General features: G+C 37.6%; 1 protein-coding gene across 1 annotated transcript; it reads right to left on the bottom strand.

The window, feature by feature from the left end:
• Positions 1 to 651: 651 nt before the first annotated feature.
• Positions 652 to 1,575, bottom strand: LOC118574593 (olfactory receptor 1052-like). Its single transcript, XM_036175548.1, has one exon. It carries the CDS (start codon positions 1,573 to 1,575, stop codon positions 652 to 654), a length of 924 nt encoding a protein of 307 aa, XP_036031441.1.
• Between the last annotated feature and the right edge of the window lie 16,602 nt (positions 1,576 to 18,177).

Raw genomic sequence — 18,177 nt, forward strand, 5'->3', positions numbered from 1 at the left:
TCTAATCAAAATTTGCAAGCAGTAATCACAGATGCAATTCAGTACTGGATGTCTCAATAAACAACAATCAATTTGTCCTTTGTAAAGGATCTTGAAATTCTAATTAGTGTATCCCCTCTATTTTGTATTTTTAAGATTTATCCCTACAAACGTCAATAATGATGAACAGAAAGGAGACTACTGAATCTTTAGCATAGATATAGACTGACTCTAATTCAACCTTTACTGCACCAAGTAAGTCCTCGATGTAAGCAAATGCATGAAAGAACAATGTTATTTGTAGCCCAGTTTCCACCTTTCTTCTGTAACACATGGTAAAATTAAATGTTTTCTAACTTCCTATTATCGGGAAATTATTTTAAGTTCTAACTAATGTTATATAAATTCACCAGTCAGACTAAAATATTGATAGTCACAAACAGATATTTCCTTCTTAAATATTTCTCATCAAATAACCTGTTTCAGAAAATGTGGATTATATTGTACTATAGTTTATCCCTACTATATTTCTACTTTTCTAAACAACCACTTCTAAACACTTAGCCAGAGAAATGAAGTTGTTCTTAACGAGACTTCATATGTAAGCAAGGAAAACATGGAACAAAATATGAGTGTCGGTAAAATCTATTATCCTTTGAGACACAAAATAGATTAGAGACTGTGCTTCAATGTTTTCCTTAAGGCAGCTTTCACTTCCTGATTTCTCAAACTGTAGATGAGAGGGTTTAACATAGGGATCACCATGGTATAAAACACTGAGACCATCTGATTTCCTGCTTGAGACCCATGCTGAGAGGGCTGCAAGTACGTGTACATAGTGGTTCCATAGTACAGAGCAACTGCAGTCAAGTGGGAAGCACAGGTAGAGAAGGCTTTCTGCTTGCCAGAAACTGAAGGAATACCCATGATTGTCAGGAATATAGACATGTAGGAGAAAAGAATTACCATGACTGAGGTGATGAGGGTAAATCCCCCACAGCCAACAACCAAGATCTGGGTTACCCAGGTATCAGAACAGGCCAATGCCAGCAGTGGGGGGATATCACAGAAGAAGTGTGAGATGACATGTGGTTGGCAGAATGACAGTTGTGTGACGGAACTTATTACAGCAACCATGTTAAATATCCCACCAAAGTAACATCCTGCTATCAAAAGGAGACAGCGAACTCTTGACATGGTAATATGATAAAGCAATGGCTGACAGATGGCAGTATAACGGTCATAGGCCATGGAAGCCAAAACGTTACATTCAGCAGAAGCGAAGATTATGAACAAGCCCATTTGAGCCATACATCCAAAGAAAGAAACTTCCTGTAGCTGAGATAATAAGTTGGCTAAAGTCTTTGGGGTTGTGATGGAAGAGAAACAGATATCAAGGAAAGATAGATTCGAGAGAAAAAAATACATAGGTGTGTGGAGATGGGGGCTGACTTGAATCAGTACTACCAGGCCTAGGTTCCCCAACACAGTGATGAAATAAATAACAAAAAAGAGTCCAAAAAGTAGGAGTGCAAGCTGATGGTCATCTGTCATTCCAAGAAGGATGAATTTAGTCTCTGCAGATGAATTCTCCATTGATGTGACTGAGAATCACTCCTGACTTGTTAAAAACTCTTTTGACATGCTGTGAGAAAATAAGAGAAAACTAGCTGATATGGGTAAAATAGTCCTACTCAAAATAGGTAAATCAGGGACACTATTCAACCCTTCCCCTTTCCTACAGTCACATATAGTAGTACCATTTCCAGATAAAATGTGTGATATAGAAAGGCTGAAGAGAAAGAGCAAAGCAAAAAAAGGTTAACGAAACACAGCAGAGAACAAAGCAGCAAAGACCTAGGAGGTAAATGGGACCTTATACTATTTGTCAAAGGAATAAGTGAGAGTTGATACTTACAGAACTACACATTTTTACAAAAAACAAATAAGGTGCAACCAAATTATATCTCATTCTTCCCCCCATGCCTATGGAATGGAAATAAGGCTATAAACTGGCTAATAGGTGAACTAATGTAATGATAGACCACCTCTCCCCACACCTTCAGAACCTGGAACACTATTTGACACAAGAGGAAAGACCATTACTCACTATTTGTGTTGATCAGCAAAGCATTTTCCGAAGCCATGGTTATCTTCTCAATGAAATACTACGGAAGTCATTAGAATACCCCCAAGTGCCCACAAGATGTTGAGTGCAAATATGAAGGTACCATCCTGTGAAAGTGCAAAAGAGGGCAAATCCTTCAGAGTTCATTTCAGCTGCTCAATCATTGCTCTAGGACTCCTTTGACTATTCCTAAACCAAAGGGAATGTAGGTGCAAAATTAACTGTGACTCCCAAGTGCACTTAGTAAACAGCTGTGTCTAGACAAAGAACCAAATAACAAAGTAGTTGGTGTCAGATAATATCAAGAATACTTACTCTTGTGGCCCTCACTCTTGTGGTCACAATCTATTTCTGATACCAGCTTGCTACCTCACACAAATACCAGGCCCTTGCCCTAGGTAAAGTTCAGACAACAGAATGTGTGCATCTATGCAGCTCCATCTCCATGTATAGAAGCTAAGGCAACTCACATTCCCTCTTAATCATTGGACAGCCATGGTGCAATGGAGTCTACAGGGGGTTCCTCAGTTTGCCTAGGAGCAGGACAAAAGGACCACAGAAGAGTGATTCCAACCTTGCCTAAAAGGAAAGTCCCAGGACTAGCACATTTAGATTAATGCTAAAACTTTTGTGGCCCTGGATTTGAATCCCAGAAATTAAAAAGAAAATGTTTTCTGTAGTTTTAATCCATCAGAAGATATAGATTCATTACTTGGAATAATAGTTAACATTTCTGATCTTGCAGCTTCTCAGGAGAGAAGCTCCGTGACCAAGGACTCAGCCTACATCACCCTTAGTTCACTCTGTAAAAGAATGGCAAATCCTTGCCTTGGAGGAGGTGGGAATAGGGAGTGGATTGGGGGGAGGGCAGAGGTGGGGTGGGAAGAAGAGGACAGGGGAATCTGTGGCTGATATGTAAAATTAAATTAATTATAAAATTTAAAAAAAAGAATGGCAAGAGTAGCATCTGTGTTGTGGAACTATTGTAAAAATTCAATGACATTATTTTTTAAACTACTTGGTATATAGTAAACACTTACTAAATTATTTCCTCTATTCTTCCAGAACCACTCATATCTGTGTTATGTATTTTCTGCTTTGCTTGTCCGTATTTCACTGAACACAAACAGAGGCATCATGTGTGTCATTAATATCATTGCAGATAGTCAGAAGAGAGCCTTTGGTGACTAGCTAAAATATGAATCTTCAAGCTCCACAAGCTCCACTCCCTTCCCATACCATCCTCCTAACACATAAGCACTCAACTCTTGTCAGAGCAGATGAAAAGGGGCCTGTCAGTTGTGCTTGTACTAACACTTCACCGGTTTTGTTTGAAACTGTTTAGGTTGCCTTCTGCTGCCGTGGTGTTGCATGGTACATTCCTCAATGTCTGTCTTCAAATGGAGAGACAGGAGGAGAAAGTTGGAGGGGGAAGGAGTGAATGGAAAGAAAGCTGTTTTCAGAAAGAAAGAGAAGGGTTAAAATCCTGGAACTAATTTATTTTGTCAGTGGATGGTGAAAAACAACAAACCCACAACTGCTTTGAGTCCCATGTTTTGTCATCTCTGGAACCAGAAAAAAAGAACAGCCTCTATTCCTCTTTTAGGGTTGGCATGAAGATCAAAGAAGATAATGAATGTGGAAGCGCTCTGTAAACTCTTGAAGCGTGATACAATACACATGGAACAGATCCCTACTATTATTCTATCTCAGAAGGTGGGAGAGGGAGGAAGAGCACATCAATATGCTCATTTCTGCTGCCTGTTCCAGCTCCTGCTTACAGAGCCGCACTCCCACTCACCCCCCGCACACATCATCTAACGCGCCACTTCACTGCGAGCGCTTCAACTGGTGACGACTTCAACCCACAGCTCTGGGCTCTTCACATACCTGAGAAGCCAGCTTCTTTTCAATGTTATTCTTACATCCTTGTGTCATTTTTTAAAAAATTCCCATTTTAGGATAACTCCTTTCCTTGGTATCTGCATGCATTGTAAGCATTCAATAAGTACACCTGAATGAGTAAGTGACTGCCAGTATTAAAAACACTGTGAAATCTTTTTTTTTTTTTTTGAATTTAAAATAAGATTGAATTGCTTTTTCTTCCCAAAGGAAATAAACATAAAAAGTAAGGCTTTTATAAAAGAATGATTTGATACTCCCATCCACACATGCTACTGCATTAACTACTGTCATGATGACACCTGAGCGGGTTTATTATTACCTTGGTTGATGTGTCTTGACTATTTACTTGTTGGAAATTCTCTGGCACTCCTATTTGTTGAAGAAGTGACCTTTTATAAGTATTTTTAATGCATTTCTGTGCTTGTTCGTACAGGCATTTACATTTACAGTACCTATTCTTCAAAAAGTTCATTACAGTTTTTTCTGTTCTTCAGTTAGGCAGTTCGCTGTGACTCTTCTAAATATAGCTAAGCATTTGGAATTTAAAGGAGTCTTCACTAAAGTATTTTGAGTGTTTACTAAGTGCCAGGATTCTAAAAGTCATCTATTCCAACCCCCTAATTTTTAGGTAAAGTAAAAAGCAAGCATGCAGAAAGGACAAATGATGTGGTTAAGGAGTCAGCAAATGAGTGGCAGTACTGGTGTTGAAACCCAGATCTTCTGGCCAGATGCAGTGCTTTTTATATAATACCATTTTGATATATTCTCAACTTGTTTTCCGAAGGTATTCTAGAGGGAACATTCTCCTTTGGTGCATTCATTCCTCTAATAATGAGTGAAAGTTAATTCTCTGTCACTGTATTTCAGCTATATGACCAGGAAAAAATTGCTAGCTTGTTGCAGGCCCTAGATTTTTCATCAGTAAAACAGAACAGCTAAACTAGGTGGTTTCTGAAGCTCTTTGCAGCTTTGCTCTCTAATTTCCCATGGCTCTGGGAGTCATACTGTTCAAAGGTCACCAGCCATTCTCAATATCTGATGAAGGGAAGTAGCAAGAGCAAATTTCTATGGTGATGTGCATCTGTGCTCTACAAACCTTTCTGCCCTTCACTGCCCTTTCCTCCCTTGGTAGCAAAGATGGTATTTGTTCTTCTTGTAAGTCACTGAAGACCACTGAGGCAAGAGTCTAATGGAGGTGTTTTCCAAATTTCTTCCTGACCTTAAAATACAAAATATGTGCCCAAAGATCTAGTAATATCCTAACAATATGACTGAGCAAATTGATCAACCTCTCTGAAACCCAGTTACTTATCTAAAGTTGAAAATAGGACTATATAAATTTACTGTCTATCTTCATGGAGATTATGACAGAGATCCATAACTTGTCAAAATTCAGAGAAGTATTGCAGGGGGCCCAGCCACAACTGATAAATCTGCAATGTAACCCCTATACCTAAGGCTCAGGGAAAGGATTCTAAGAGCCAGAATACCAGAACACCTGCTACCAGGTAATGTCATCTAGATATGGAAGAGAAGCTGCACCCATGAAAACTCAGTGATGAGGTTACCTGAGCAAGATATGCATAATGACAACACCAGTTGATATGCCAATGTGCACAGGGGAAATTCGAAAAGGTACAGTGCTTGTGTGAAGATGTGCTGAGAGAGGGACAATCAGTTTTTTTTTTCCAGGGACAAGCTCACACATAGGTTGTTGAATCACAGGTCATCAATCATGGACACACGTACATGCATGCTACACTAAATAACTCATTTGGATCATTGAGGGTTTTGTTTTTGTTTTTTGTTTTTTGTTTTTGATTTAAGGGTGTGTGTGTGTGTGTGTGTGTGTGTGTAGTAATAAGAATTAAGGAACTTGTCATTAATTTTTGGAGGGAATTGTGGAGACATGAAAGGTATTGAAAGGCAGAGGGGAGAGCTAGAGTGACATAGATACAATGCTCATGCTTGAAGATCTAAAATTTTAAATAAATATAAATAAAGTACTCACAAGATATTTAGATGCCCAATATATGTACATATCCTTAAAGTCCATTTGTAGTGTGTGCTTCACATATTAAACTAGTTCATTCCAGGGTCTTGAAGGTGCTAAAATAAAGAGTATGGGATTTCATTTTTGGATGATGAGAATGTTCTACAAATAACCACAGTGATAGCTAGCTGTGCAAATGTGAATACACAAAAAACCATTGCACACTTTTAGACGGATGAATTTCATGATATATGAATTATATATCAATAGAGATTTTTACCAAAAAAAGTTATGATAAATACTGAAGAGAAGAAATGCAATGTAGATCAATCACACTTGTTGTGCTAACATTCTTCTAGTGACCTATGACAGAAAGCCCTATACATGAGATGATGCTATCATCAGTTTAGCAGTGCTTTGAAAAATGTAATAATGACAAAACAAACATATTCAAATGAATGATGAAATTATAATGGTAGGCACAAAGACTGGAATAAATTGAAAGGCACAATATATCTGACAAGTAATATTATTTAAACGAAAGTATAGATTTCAAATGATGTAAATTTACAAGTTCAGAATATATATGTGCAAACTATAAATTGATGTTATTCACCTATAAGAAGAAAACAAAAATGTTATGAGATTGTTTTAAGTGATGGAGGTTAAAATCATCTCAGATTTTAAACTTTATTGCAAAGCCATCCATATAAAAGACTGTTTCGCATCAGGATCAAAAGCAAAGATTAATCAAATAAATTAGCATATTTTAGAAAACAAAGAAGCAAATTTGAATTCTTACAAAAAATATCTCAGGGAGGTTAGAGCATACACAGCATACACACACACACACACACACACACACACACACACACACACACAGACATAAACACTCCTAATTGAAACACTTCAATAAATATTGCAAAACTGTAGTAGTAAGATGAGAATGAATTAGGGTAAGCAATTTGAATCATACGCTTCATTAAGTTTCAGGCAGATCAAAAGTTAAACAAACAAATTGATCCTGTGAAATTAGAAAGTGAGAATAAAAGCAGAACACTGTTGCTCTTGTGTGGATGCTGGAAGGCTGAGGAATCATCAAGAAAGAATGCTGTACCCAGAAGCAGGGTGATGTGCTAAAACTGATGATGACCAATCTTTGGACTAGTTTGCTTTAAAATAAGACAATAACTAAAATCCATAAGATGGAGTAAGCAGAATTTTATAAACACACTACTTAAAACACTAAGATGGCAATGTAAATAGCCCATTTGCTCCATTCTCTTAGTCAAATAGAACAGGCAGCATGCACAGTAAGGAACACACTATGTAATCATATGACAGGACATACGACCTCAGAAAAGTATGTATTGTAATACAAAATTTCTCCTAAGAGAGTTTGGATGTGTGCCATAAAGGTCACAGTTTGTTCTTTTCCTAAATCATTCCATTTTCAAAATATACACACAAAGGTATGTAGCCAAATAAATGTTAATTATTCCAAAATGTTCATCACATTGTTGTTTAGGTACATATCTGCTGTATTTGTAAGTCATAACAATATATGCTTAGGTGAATCCTTTATGTATAAATCCTAATTGTTACCTTAAAAGAACATGTAATATATGTATTATTAATATTACTATTAATATTGTTATTAATTCTGTATGGCAGTATTATACCTCTTACCTTAATGGCCATGTCAGTTCAAATATATCTAATATGTCTTGGTGTTTATAATGGGGAAAAAGTACAAAGAGCCATAAAAACAAAGAAAAGGGGCTGGTTTCATTCCTGGTAGTGGAGCAGGGTAAAGGGAGGGAGAAGGAAACTTTCACAGAGTAGGGAAGACTGAACACAGACCTTTCCAGGCGAGAAGAGTTTGAAGAAAGATGTGAACAGTTGAAAGAGAAAAGGGCACTACATGAAAAATTTTAAGTTCCCAGTACCTGGAGTATACCTAAAGACACTATTTGATATTAGCAGGTTAGATGGCCATGTAATCACTTGAAACAATGAAAAGAAATATATTTGTGATATAACCTCAGGCCACACAAAAGCATGACTGTACCTTAAAAAGGTCAGACCAGCACTTAGAGTGCTGGATATCTACAGTGTATGACTCAGTAAAGTTCTGCAATATTAAAAAGTCAACACTATATAAAGGTGAGTGTTAAGTCAAACCTTCAAGTATTTGCTCTGGTCCTTGTTGAGGATTAAGTTTCAGCATAGCTATGGGCCTTGAGTTCCTATGGTATCTTCCAGAAATGAGAAGATGTGGTAGCTGCTTGTTGGTTTGTGCTCAAGGCTGGAATCTGTGCATCTTCCCTTTTCATATCTCCTATCAACACAAGGCATCTGTTTGATATGCTGCCTTCCTCTCCTCAGCCTCTCCCCCATCTCACATTCTAACCCACTAAATCCTCTTCTATTTCACCAAAGCAATCACAATGCCTAGTCTTCAAAATCCCAGAGTAATAGGACCGGAGTTAGAAGGACTCAGAACATCTGTCTTGTTTTACTAAGTCTACTGACAGGGAGAAAGAAAAGCACACAGGATTGCGGACCTTAGTTTATGTAAGCTTGGAATTCATCAACTCTGATTTCTGCCTGCTACATTCTTACCCAAATTTATTGTGTGTTCCCTCTGCAGGCATAAAATAGAAATGTGAAAAGCAATTTAGAGTTACTCGAAGAAAAACTGTCTGCCTGAAGTTTTTCGAGGTATATGCCCTAGGCAAGCATGTCAAAATAGATCCATTTTTATCGTTTGGCCAAAATCAGTAGTTCTCCATGAAAGGACTCAGCCAAACTTTGTTCCCTTCTACACTGTGATTACAACAAAAGGCACAAGGCCACTCTACTCACCTACAGTTTCTTGAAATTTATCCCAAGGAGACTGTTAGCATTTCATTCAACGCCTTGAACTGTTTTTCCTGGAATGAATGAAGCATTTAGTCTTTGGACTCCTCTCCACATTAAATAGCCAATCATGAGGCAAATGTGTGTGTGGGGGGAGTATACAATATAATATAGAGTTATTTTTCCCTAAGAGAAGCTTAGCTTAATTGAAGGATATCATGTAACTAGAATCACTTTGCTTCATCATGTCTTCTGCTTGTGCAAATATCCCTTCATCAATTTTGTTCCCTAAATCCAGTTCCCACACTGCAATATGTTGACTGTCCTAACCCCCTGTGAGACATGTACTTTTCATTTGAATTAATTAGCATAGGGCCCTACCTTTAAAATCCTTAATTGGAAAGAGCAATGGGCAGGTTAGTTAATAGATAGGCCTCAAATATGACCCTAAGCAGCTACCTTCCTTTTGGCTAATAAAACCTGTTTTCTTATCTACTGCTTCTCCATTTAAAAACCAAGAGACTGGTGCTGGCAATAGGACTCTAAAGGTAAAAGAGCTTGCTTGGGGCTTGATGACTTGTGTCTGAACCCAGGAACCCAGAGTGGATGGAGAGACTGGATCCTTGAAAGTTATCCTCTAAGCTCCATATGCTCTCATAAACACACTCAAAAACACATGTATTACACACACACACACACACACACACACACACACACACACACACAGAGAGAGAGAGAGAGAGAGAGAGAGAGAGAGAGAGAGAGAGATCACAATATTGGGAAAAAATGTTCAGTCTTTTCTCATCATAGAAGATATAATAACTAATTTGCTGACGTTTCAGAAGCAACATGCTATGTACAAAAGCCTATTTTATAAAGTAGAAAATACATAGGCTTTGCAAGAAAACAAAATTGGCTCAAGTTCTTGGATTTACTGCTAACTACTAGTATGATTTTAGCTAACTTAATCTCTCTGACTTTCATCATTTCTCTATAAGATGGACATAGTAATACCTTATAGAAATGCTGTGTTTAAATTTTAAAAAGTTAGGTAAAGGCAGTGGTGCATGATAGAGTATCATTCAATGGAACACATTGTAGCTTTCTATCACAAACCTGTTTTAACATTACTTATTTATAAATACTCGTATCTTTCAAAATAAACATGGATGCAGACCTTCTACACTTCCTTGGAGAATAGATTAGCAAGACTGCCATTGTTATATAAACAGCCTGATTTTTTATATACAAGAAAATCACAGTTAGATGACTTGTTTAGTCATATGGTGAATGGACACTGTGGAACCTCACAGACACTCTCTGACTTTTGATCAGTTGAGGCTTTCTGTAACAATCTCTGTCTTTGATGAATGGTGAGAGCTATGCTTATCATGAGGATATAAGGGGTATGTATTTAGAATGTAATTCAGAATTATGCTTGTTTACAAATGTAGTGGTAGTAGCTTCTCCTCTAGGATCTATGACCTCTCTAGTTATGGGTTGTTGGCTAGGTTTGCAGGACCAGGCATGAGTTCCTTCCTATTGCTCAGGCCTTACATCCAATTAGACAGCTTGTGGTTGTCCCCAAGACAGAAGTGTCACTATTGCAACACTGGATATATCATGCTGGGCTGGCCATTATTATGGCTTGCAGGCTTTAAAGCTGGTTAGAACTATTGATGGCTTTTGTCCCTTGTCAGTTTGCATGCTGATACTATGAGAGCTAGAATTCAGAGAGGAAGCTTCTAGATCAGTTACAACTTGATTTCTCCAGTTCTTGGGTCCAAAGCATATGGTGTTTTCAGAAACAGTGTCTTATTTTCAAGTTATAGGAGGCAACCAAGGGTAGTGGTAGTAGCATGTATTGTTATGGAAGTCTCTTACTCCCAAACAACAACTTGAATGGAGTTGTCTCTTGCCTGACACTAATAACTTTTTTCAATTTATTTTGACATTATAATGTAAATACATCATTTCTTCCTTCCTCTTTCCCCCTACAAATCTTTCAGTATAACCCTCCTTGCTGTTTCAAATTCATGGTATTGGATGTGAGGGCAATCTGGCTACAACATGTGTCACCCCATTAATCACCTAGGGTCAGTTTAGCTGATCTAGCTCATAGACAGTTATCCTCTTCCTCCTTCATCACTCTATGTGTGTCCCTCCTGAAATGGTACCCTGGCTCAAAGAGGACTACCTTTCCAAATGGAGGAGGACTGGTCTTTGGTCAAGGGTATATGAATAGCTGCACTCCCCTCCTAGAATCTCCAAACAAGTTCTCAAATTCATGGCCTCTTTTCCCCATTATACTCTTATCAGTAATTGTTTTACACACACACACACACACACACACACACACACACACACACACACACACACACACACATTTCTAAATGCATAAGTATGACCTTATGCATACAGACATATAATGTTACTCACAATGTTACTCATATGTTTTCAGGGCTGACCATTGGTATTGAATAACCAGTTGGTGTGCTCTTCCCTGGGAAAGACTCTTTCTTCCCCACTTTCAGCATTCTTTAGTTTCTTGTACTTTCCTGTATAGGGTTGAGGCCTCCTGGGGTTTCACCCATATTCTTTAGCATATTGTTAACCTTGTTCATCTCACTGTTAGCAGTCAGGTTGGTAAGAATTTATGAGCGTAGCTTCTTGTCATTACTAGGAGACACAATCTCACAGTAAACTCCCCAAACTTCTGGCTCTTACAATATCTCCTCTTCCATAATCCACAACAATCACTGAGCATTAGGTACGGGAGTTGCATTGTAGCCAGAGGAACCGGTCTCCAAACTCTGCATTTTGATTGTTATCATTTGTAGCTTTCTTAAATGGTCTCTGTTGCAGAGAGTTGTTTCCTTGATGAAAGTATAAAGACATATACTTAGGATGTATTGTCATCACTGCTTTTCTTGGCAGCAGAAAGTGACCAATACAGAAAAAGCACAACTGATCAAAATGGAGGGTTGTAGATCTCAGTTCCAAGTGACACAGCTGTAACCCAACTCCTTCACCTAAGACTCAGGGATCTTTGTAGAAGGAGGCTAGGAAGATTGTACGGGCCGGAGGAGCAGGCAGTGTGCTGTGAGCTTGCATCTCCTAGCAATGACAGGGAAGCTATCCCCATGTAGTCTCACAAAGAAGGCTGCCAAAACATAACCTGAGCAAGGATGACACCAATATATATGCTAACATAGAAGGGGAAAGACTCACTTATCTTGGGTATAAGGACAAATATTTAGAACATACTTAGCTATCAGGCTGTAAAGTGGCAGTTGTAGATTCTTCCCCAAGATTCATGACTTCACCTTCTCTGGGTAGTTGTACATATTTCTACTACTGAGTATGATTTCCCTCTTGTTGAGTAGGTCCTAGGTCCAGGTAGAGAGCAGTTCATTAAGTCAAAGGTACCACTGCTTCACCCTTAGTGTTATCATGCTATACTGACTGTTGATGTGGTTCATAGGCATCATAGCTGGGTAGGACTGCGGGGATGCTTCCCTCATGTGGAAACTTATGTGGTACCTTCTGCTACCATGAAAGCTAGTCCTCAGGCAGAAGGATTTCAGGTCACTTCCAGCTCAGAGGCCTTTGAGCCCTGTGTCTGAAGTGCAGAATGTCTTAGCACCTGCGGCTTGGGAGACACAACCAAGGGCAATAGCAAACACTTTGCATGTTTTAAGGGACTCTTGGAGTACACTGACCAAAAACTCAAAATGGAGCTTCTTATGTCTGGTGTTGGGATTTTCTTGGACAGTCTTTGGTTCTTGGAGGGATCACTTTCAGCCCTGGTGGGAAAATTTCAATTAAACTGCATGTGCATATTTATATACTGATTAAAGGTATTATTAACATTTGGGGTAGGCTATGAGGATTTTATTAGATAAGCTGCAACTGGGAGTCACCCTGTGTGGAATAACTATTTATAATATAATATATACATAAAATGTTTCCTTATGGCCATTTTCAAACATATTTAGTGCTATTTATGTCACCTTCCATTTTCTCCCTCTTTATTTCCATCCTTTCTCCTCCCATGTTAAATGATCCCCCATTTTTCAGATTGACCCCTTCAAAGCACCTGTATGTGATCTCTTGCATTTAGTTATGATGGCTTCCATAGGTATGGGTAGAGGGGTTATATATCTGGGCAAGAGGAAATTACCAGTACCAACATCACTGAACATATATGAATCTATCCTCCAGAAACCATTAACTGCCTATAGCTCTTCAATGAGTAGTAGAGCCTCATGAATCTATCCTCCATCCACAATGGAATGTTGATAGGACCAGCTTTGAGTAGGCCTTATTCAGGTAGCCACCATTTCTATGAATTTGTGGGTGCAATGGCCATTTTATATCCAGGACACAGCTTTTAATAGCATTTGTCTTCATTACTTAGCTCTTACATTGTTCCCACACCCTTTTCTGTGGTGTCCCCTGAGCCTTGGATGGAGTGATTTAAGGGTAAGCATTCAACAATTTTATCCTCTAAAATTTGACAGGTTATGAGTTTCTGCCTTCACCATCATTCACTGAAAAAAGAAGGTGCTCTGAATACCAATTCTTTCTATCCTAAGAGGTCACAGTCTTTTCTCTCTTCAGTTAGTGCAACAATCTCTTAACTTATCTCTGTTTGGTTAATATTCTCTTTCTCAAATAAATATATTAAGTAGAGCCAGTAACTATTTTAAATAAAAAAGTGAAATATGCTTTGAAACCTTAAGCTATATAAATACACACACTTAAGGACCTTTACCCCTAAGTAAAAAATTACCTGACATGCATAAATGCATGTTATATACCTATTGTTATTTTATCCCACAAGTTATACTAAGTGTTGTTCCTGAAAACATAATTATGGAATCAGACTAACTATGCATCAGTAGATGGATGGATAAAGAAAATGTGGTATATATACATGCTTGAGTGTTATTACACCACAAAGGAAAATGAAATCATGTCATTTGGAGGAAATGGATGAAAGAGGTAATCACCATGTTAATCAAAATAAGCAAGACTCAGAAAGACAAATGTGGCATAATTTCTCTCATATATAGACTACAGATATTTTTTAAATATATAAGACATGGAAGTAGAGAGAGCAGTATTCAGGAAGAGGAAGTGGGCCAGAAGTGGGGAAGAAAATAGAAGGTAATAGAAAAGGGAAGCTTTAATCAAGGTATGTAGTAAACATGTATGAACATGGAATAAGGGAATATATTGTTTTACACTGTGTGCATATATTAACAAGAAAAAAATAAGCAAATAAACAATGGTTAAAATAAAATACAAGCTTATTTAACAAATATTTACTCTCTATGACATCCTAGGTACTAGGAAAATACAGCATATAGCGGAAAAAATCCTAATTCTCATAAGAATGCCATATTGGTGAATAGAGAAACATTATCTGTAAACATGAAGGGAATCTTATTTCTAATAGCTACAGAAAAAATAAATACCTAGGAATAGATTTAACCAATGAGGTGAAAAAGCTCTGCAATGAATTTAATACAATTAAAATTGACACAAGAAATGAAAGGTATTTATCTATTCTTCATAGATTGGAAGAGTCAGCACCAAGAAAATGCCTATCTTACACAAAGCAATCTATAGGTAATCTAATAGGTAATCATTATTGAAATACCAATGATGCTCAGGAAATTAGGGAAAAAAGATGCTATAATTACTGTGGAGTCACACTGAGACCTAAATAGTCCAAACTCCTATGAAAATAACAAAACAGGAGCCCTTACACTATGTGCCAGTCAGGCACAGTAATCATAAACAACATATGTTTGATAAAAAAGCAGACACACAGGCCAATGGAAAGAGAGTATAGAAATGAGTCCATGAATCTACATTAAACTGGCTTTTGACAAATGTGCTAAGAATATGCAGTGGAATAAAAATAGGCTTTTTTTTCACTTTATTTTTCACTGTGTATAACAAGGACATTGTCATATGAGTACATATTGTAAGTTGAGAATGTTCCGCTTTTACATCCCTCCTCTGTATTTCTGCCTCTCTCCTTCCTGTTAATTGACTTTTTTGTTTCCCTGGAAAGCTCCTTTTCATGTCATATAAACATACTTGTTTTTATGTATCTCCATAAAATCTGGGGACAAAATTTAGAGACATACATAATATTTGTCTTTCTGAGTCGTTTTAATTTTTAAAAATTTATTAGTTAAGAATTTCATACTTCTATATAGTGAAAATATGATCGTATCAACCACCTTTTTTGCTCTTTACTCCCACACTCTCAATATAGCTATCTCTTGACTTCCTGTCTTTTATTTTATCTTTATTTTTGAGAATTGAACACATTTTTAAAATGAAATATAATTATATTTAACATCATTTACCATCATAAGGTTTACATACCCCCTCCAAACTTCATGTGTTTTTTTTTTTAAATAACCCACTAATTTTAGATAGTGCTTCCCATGTGTGCATGGGCCTGGAGCCATCCACAATAGCACAGAAAACCTACCAGTGGCCATGTGCTGTAAAAAGAATACCCCCACTTCCCTGAACTATCAATAGCTTCTCAGATGGGGATCAATCCTCATGAGTACCTCCCCACTCCATGATAGAATTTTGTCTAGTTTGATCATGAACAAGTAACCATAGTTGCTACAAGTTCATAAAAGAAATACCCATACCCTGTTTAGAAAAGAGAATTTAAAATCAAATTCTCTGGCATTTATATTCTTTCTACCTCTTCCTCCATGATGTTCTCTGAGTCTAGGTAGGGAAGGGATGGAAAAACATGTTCCATTTAGGGCTACCCACTCATGGTCACTTATTCTCAGCTTGTTGACTAGTTATGATTCTCTTTACATTTATAACTGCTTTCTGCAAAAAGGAAACTTCTTTAAAGTCCTCTTTTGAGCTCTTGGTTAGGGATGTCCAAGAGACTCTAAAAGCATACATTCTATTATTACTATTACTCTTAGTTGTCCCCTGGAGGTTGAAGGTAAATCCTATTACTGAAGACACCATGCACTTCAGAGAGAGGGGCCAGAAGCCTCTGAACAGGAACAGACCTGAATGTCTCCTCCATTAGGGCTAGGTTTCATGGTACCATAAGGTGCTGTGAAAACTTCTAGAGGAGTGAAGTAAACAACAATCATACTCAGCTATAACACCTATGATCCACAAAAATGTCTAGTATGGCACAATAACTGTAAGGATGAGGGAGTTGCATGCATACTTTGCTGGTAACCTATACATGTCTAATTGGATTTAAGACTCACCCAAGAGGGAAAAGTTCCTAGTATTGGAAACTTAGTCAACTACTCAACTACTCAGGCAAGTGAAGTCATGGATTTTGGAAGATAGCTTGCAACCACCATTTCATTAAACCAATATTCTCCTTAACTACACTCTAAATATCTGTTCTTACACTCACAGTTAAGTGTGGTCCTCACCTCTCATCAAGGAAACTTCTCTTTGCAACAGAGATAGACCATTACAAAAAGCCACAAGCAATCAAATGCAGAGTTATGGAGCCCAGCCTCAATGGGTACATCTACAAAGCACTCCCACATCTAAGGCTCAGGGAACATTGTGAAAGGAAACAAAACGATTTTAAGAGCCAAAGGAAAAGGGAGTTTACTTTGAGACTTTGTCTCCTATTAGAAGCTATGCTCATAAAGTCTCATGGGTATGACTGCCTAAATATAAGCTGAACAAGCACTACAAATAGACACGACAAAGCAAACAGGGAAAATCCCGGAAGCCTGAGTCATGCACGAAGAAGAATGCTGACGATGGGAGAAAGAGTCTTCCCAGGGAAGAGCACACCAGTTGGTAATCTAATACCAAACGTTCAGCCCTGCAAACAAACCTAAAAGTAATATCATGTGGACTGAACAGGTTATATTTTTGACTATATATGTATATACATATACATATATGCATGTAACAAAAAATAGTGAAAAAAGGCCATGCATTTGAAGGATAGTAGGAGGAATGTATGAGAAAATGATTGGAGGGAGGAAAGGAAAGAGAAAAAAGATATACTTATAATATGATCTCAAAAAGAATAAAAACGGAGGCTTCTCTGACTGAAATTGAGAACACTATGAGTCTATAGATACAAACCTAAATATTTAGAAGGCAGTCAGACCATGTCCATGTAGAAAAATAACAATATCACTTTCTACCCTAGGACCCATAACCTACAAACTAATAACTTTTGACTAGTATTACACTACTAGGCATGAATTTGAAGCCTGCAAACCCAAACAGAAAGAGATTGGCTCCCCAATTACAGTAATTCCACTATTGCACCAGTAGGCACATCTTGATGGACAGGTCATGACTGTAACATGCAAGTTCAGGTGATAAATAAGACCACTGATGTCGTTTCTTCCCCATGTACCTTGCATAGCACCTTCTGGCACCATGAAAGTTAGACTACAGAGAGAAAAGTTATGTCAGTTTGAGATTTATGTCTCTATGTCCCTATAGCAAAAGTGTGTGGAGTCTTCAGCAGTAAGATGTACTGTGTAGTGATGCAGGTAACCAAGAGCAATGGCAGTAGCTTGTGCTGTTTTGCTGACTTCTGGAGCCTCTCTGACAAATAAATCTGATTATTTTAAACATTCTTTTAATACGAAGATCTTCACTTGCATATATTTTTCACAAACATAACTTGGCTTCCATTTATGCTGGAAGAGAGAGGTTCTGTGGGTAAGCATATTTTTCCATTCTTCTGTTATTGGAAACCTAAGTTAGTTCTATAACTTAGCTATGGTGAGTAATGTTGTAATAAACATTGATGTGCAAGTATCTCTGTGATATGTTGACTCAGAATCCTCTGGGTAAATTCTCAGGAATAATACAGCTGGGTCATACAATACATCTAGTTTTAATTTCTAAGGCAAGCACATATTGATTACCATAGTGGCTGGTTTTGTTTCCATTTCCACCAGCTTTCTATATGGTAGGACTTCATCTATTCAGAACTGCTGTTCATTTCTTTAAGCATTTATTTATTGGATTGTATGCTATTTAGTTTTCGTTTTTTTCACTTCTTTGAATAATCTATGTATCAATCCCTGTCAAACAAAAGGGTAACAAACATTCTCATTTTATAGGCTGTTCCTTAACTTAATTAGTCATTTCTTTATCATTGCAGAAGCTTATTTATCTCATGAGTTCCTAGTGGTGTCCAACTCTGAGTGTTTTTGCCTAGGCCTATGTCTTGAAGTATTTTTCTCTAGCAGCCACAGAGTCTCAGTTCTTACAGTATTTGAAACACATGGAGCTCCTTTGT

Source organism: Onychomys torridus, chromosome X (assembly GCF_903995425.1).
Source record: "Onychomys torridus chromosome X, mOncTor1.1, whole genome shotgun sequence".
NCBI lineage: Eukaryota > Metazoa > Chordata > Mammalia > Rodentia > Cricetidae > Onychomys > Onychomys torridus.

What these genes read in the sequence shown, in the direction of transcription:
- LOC118574593 (XM_036175548.1), bottom strand. Translation starts at nt 1,575, where the DNA reads ATGGAGAATTCATCTGCAGAGACTAAATTCATCCTTCTTGGAATGACA.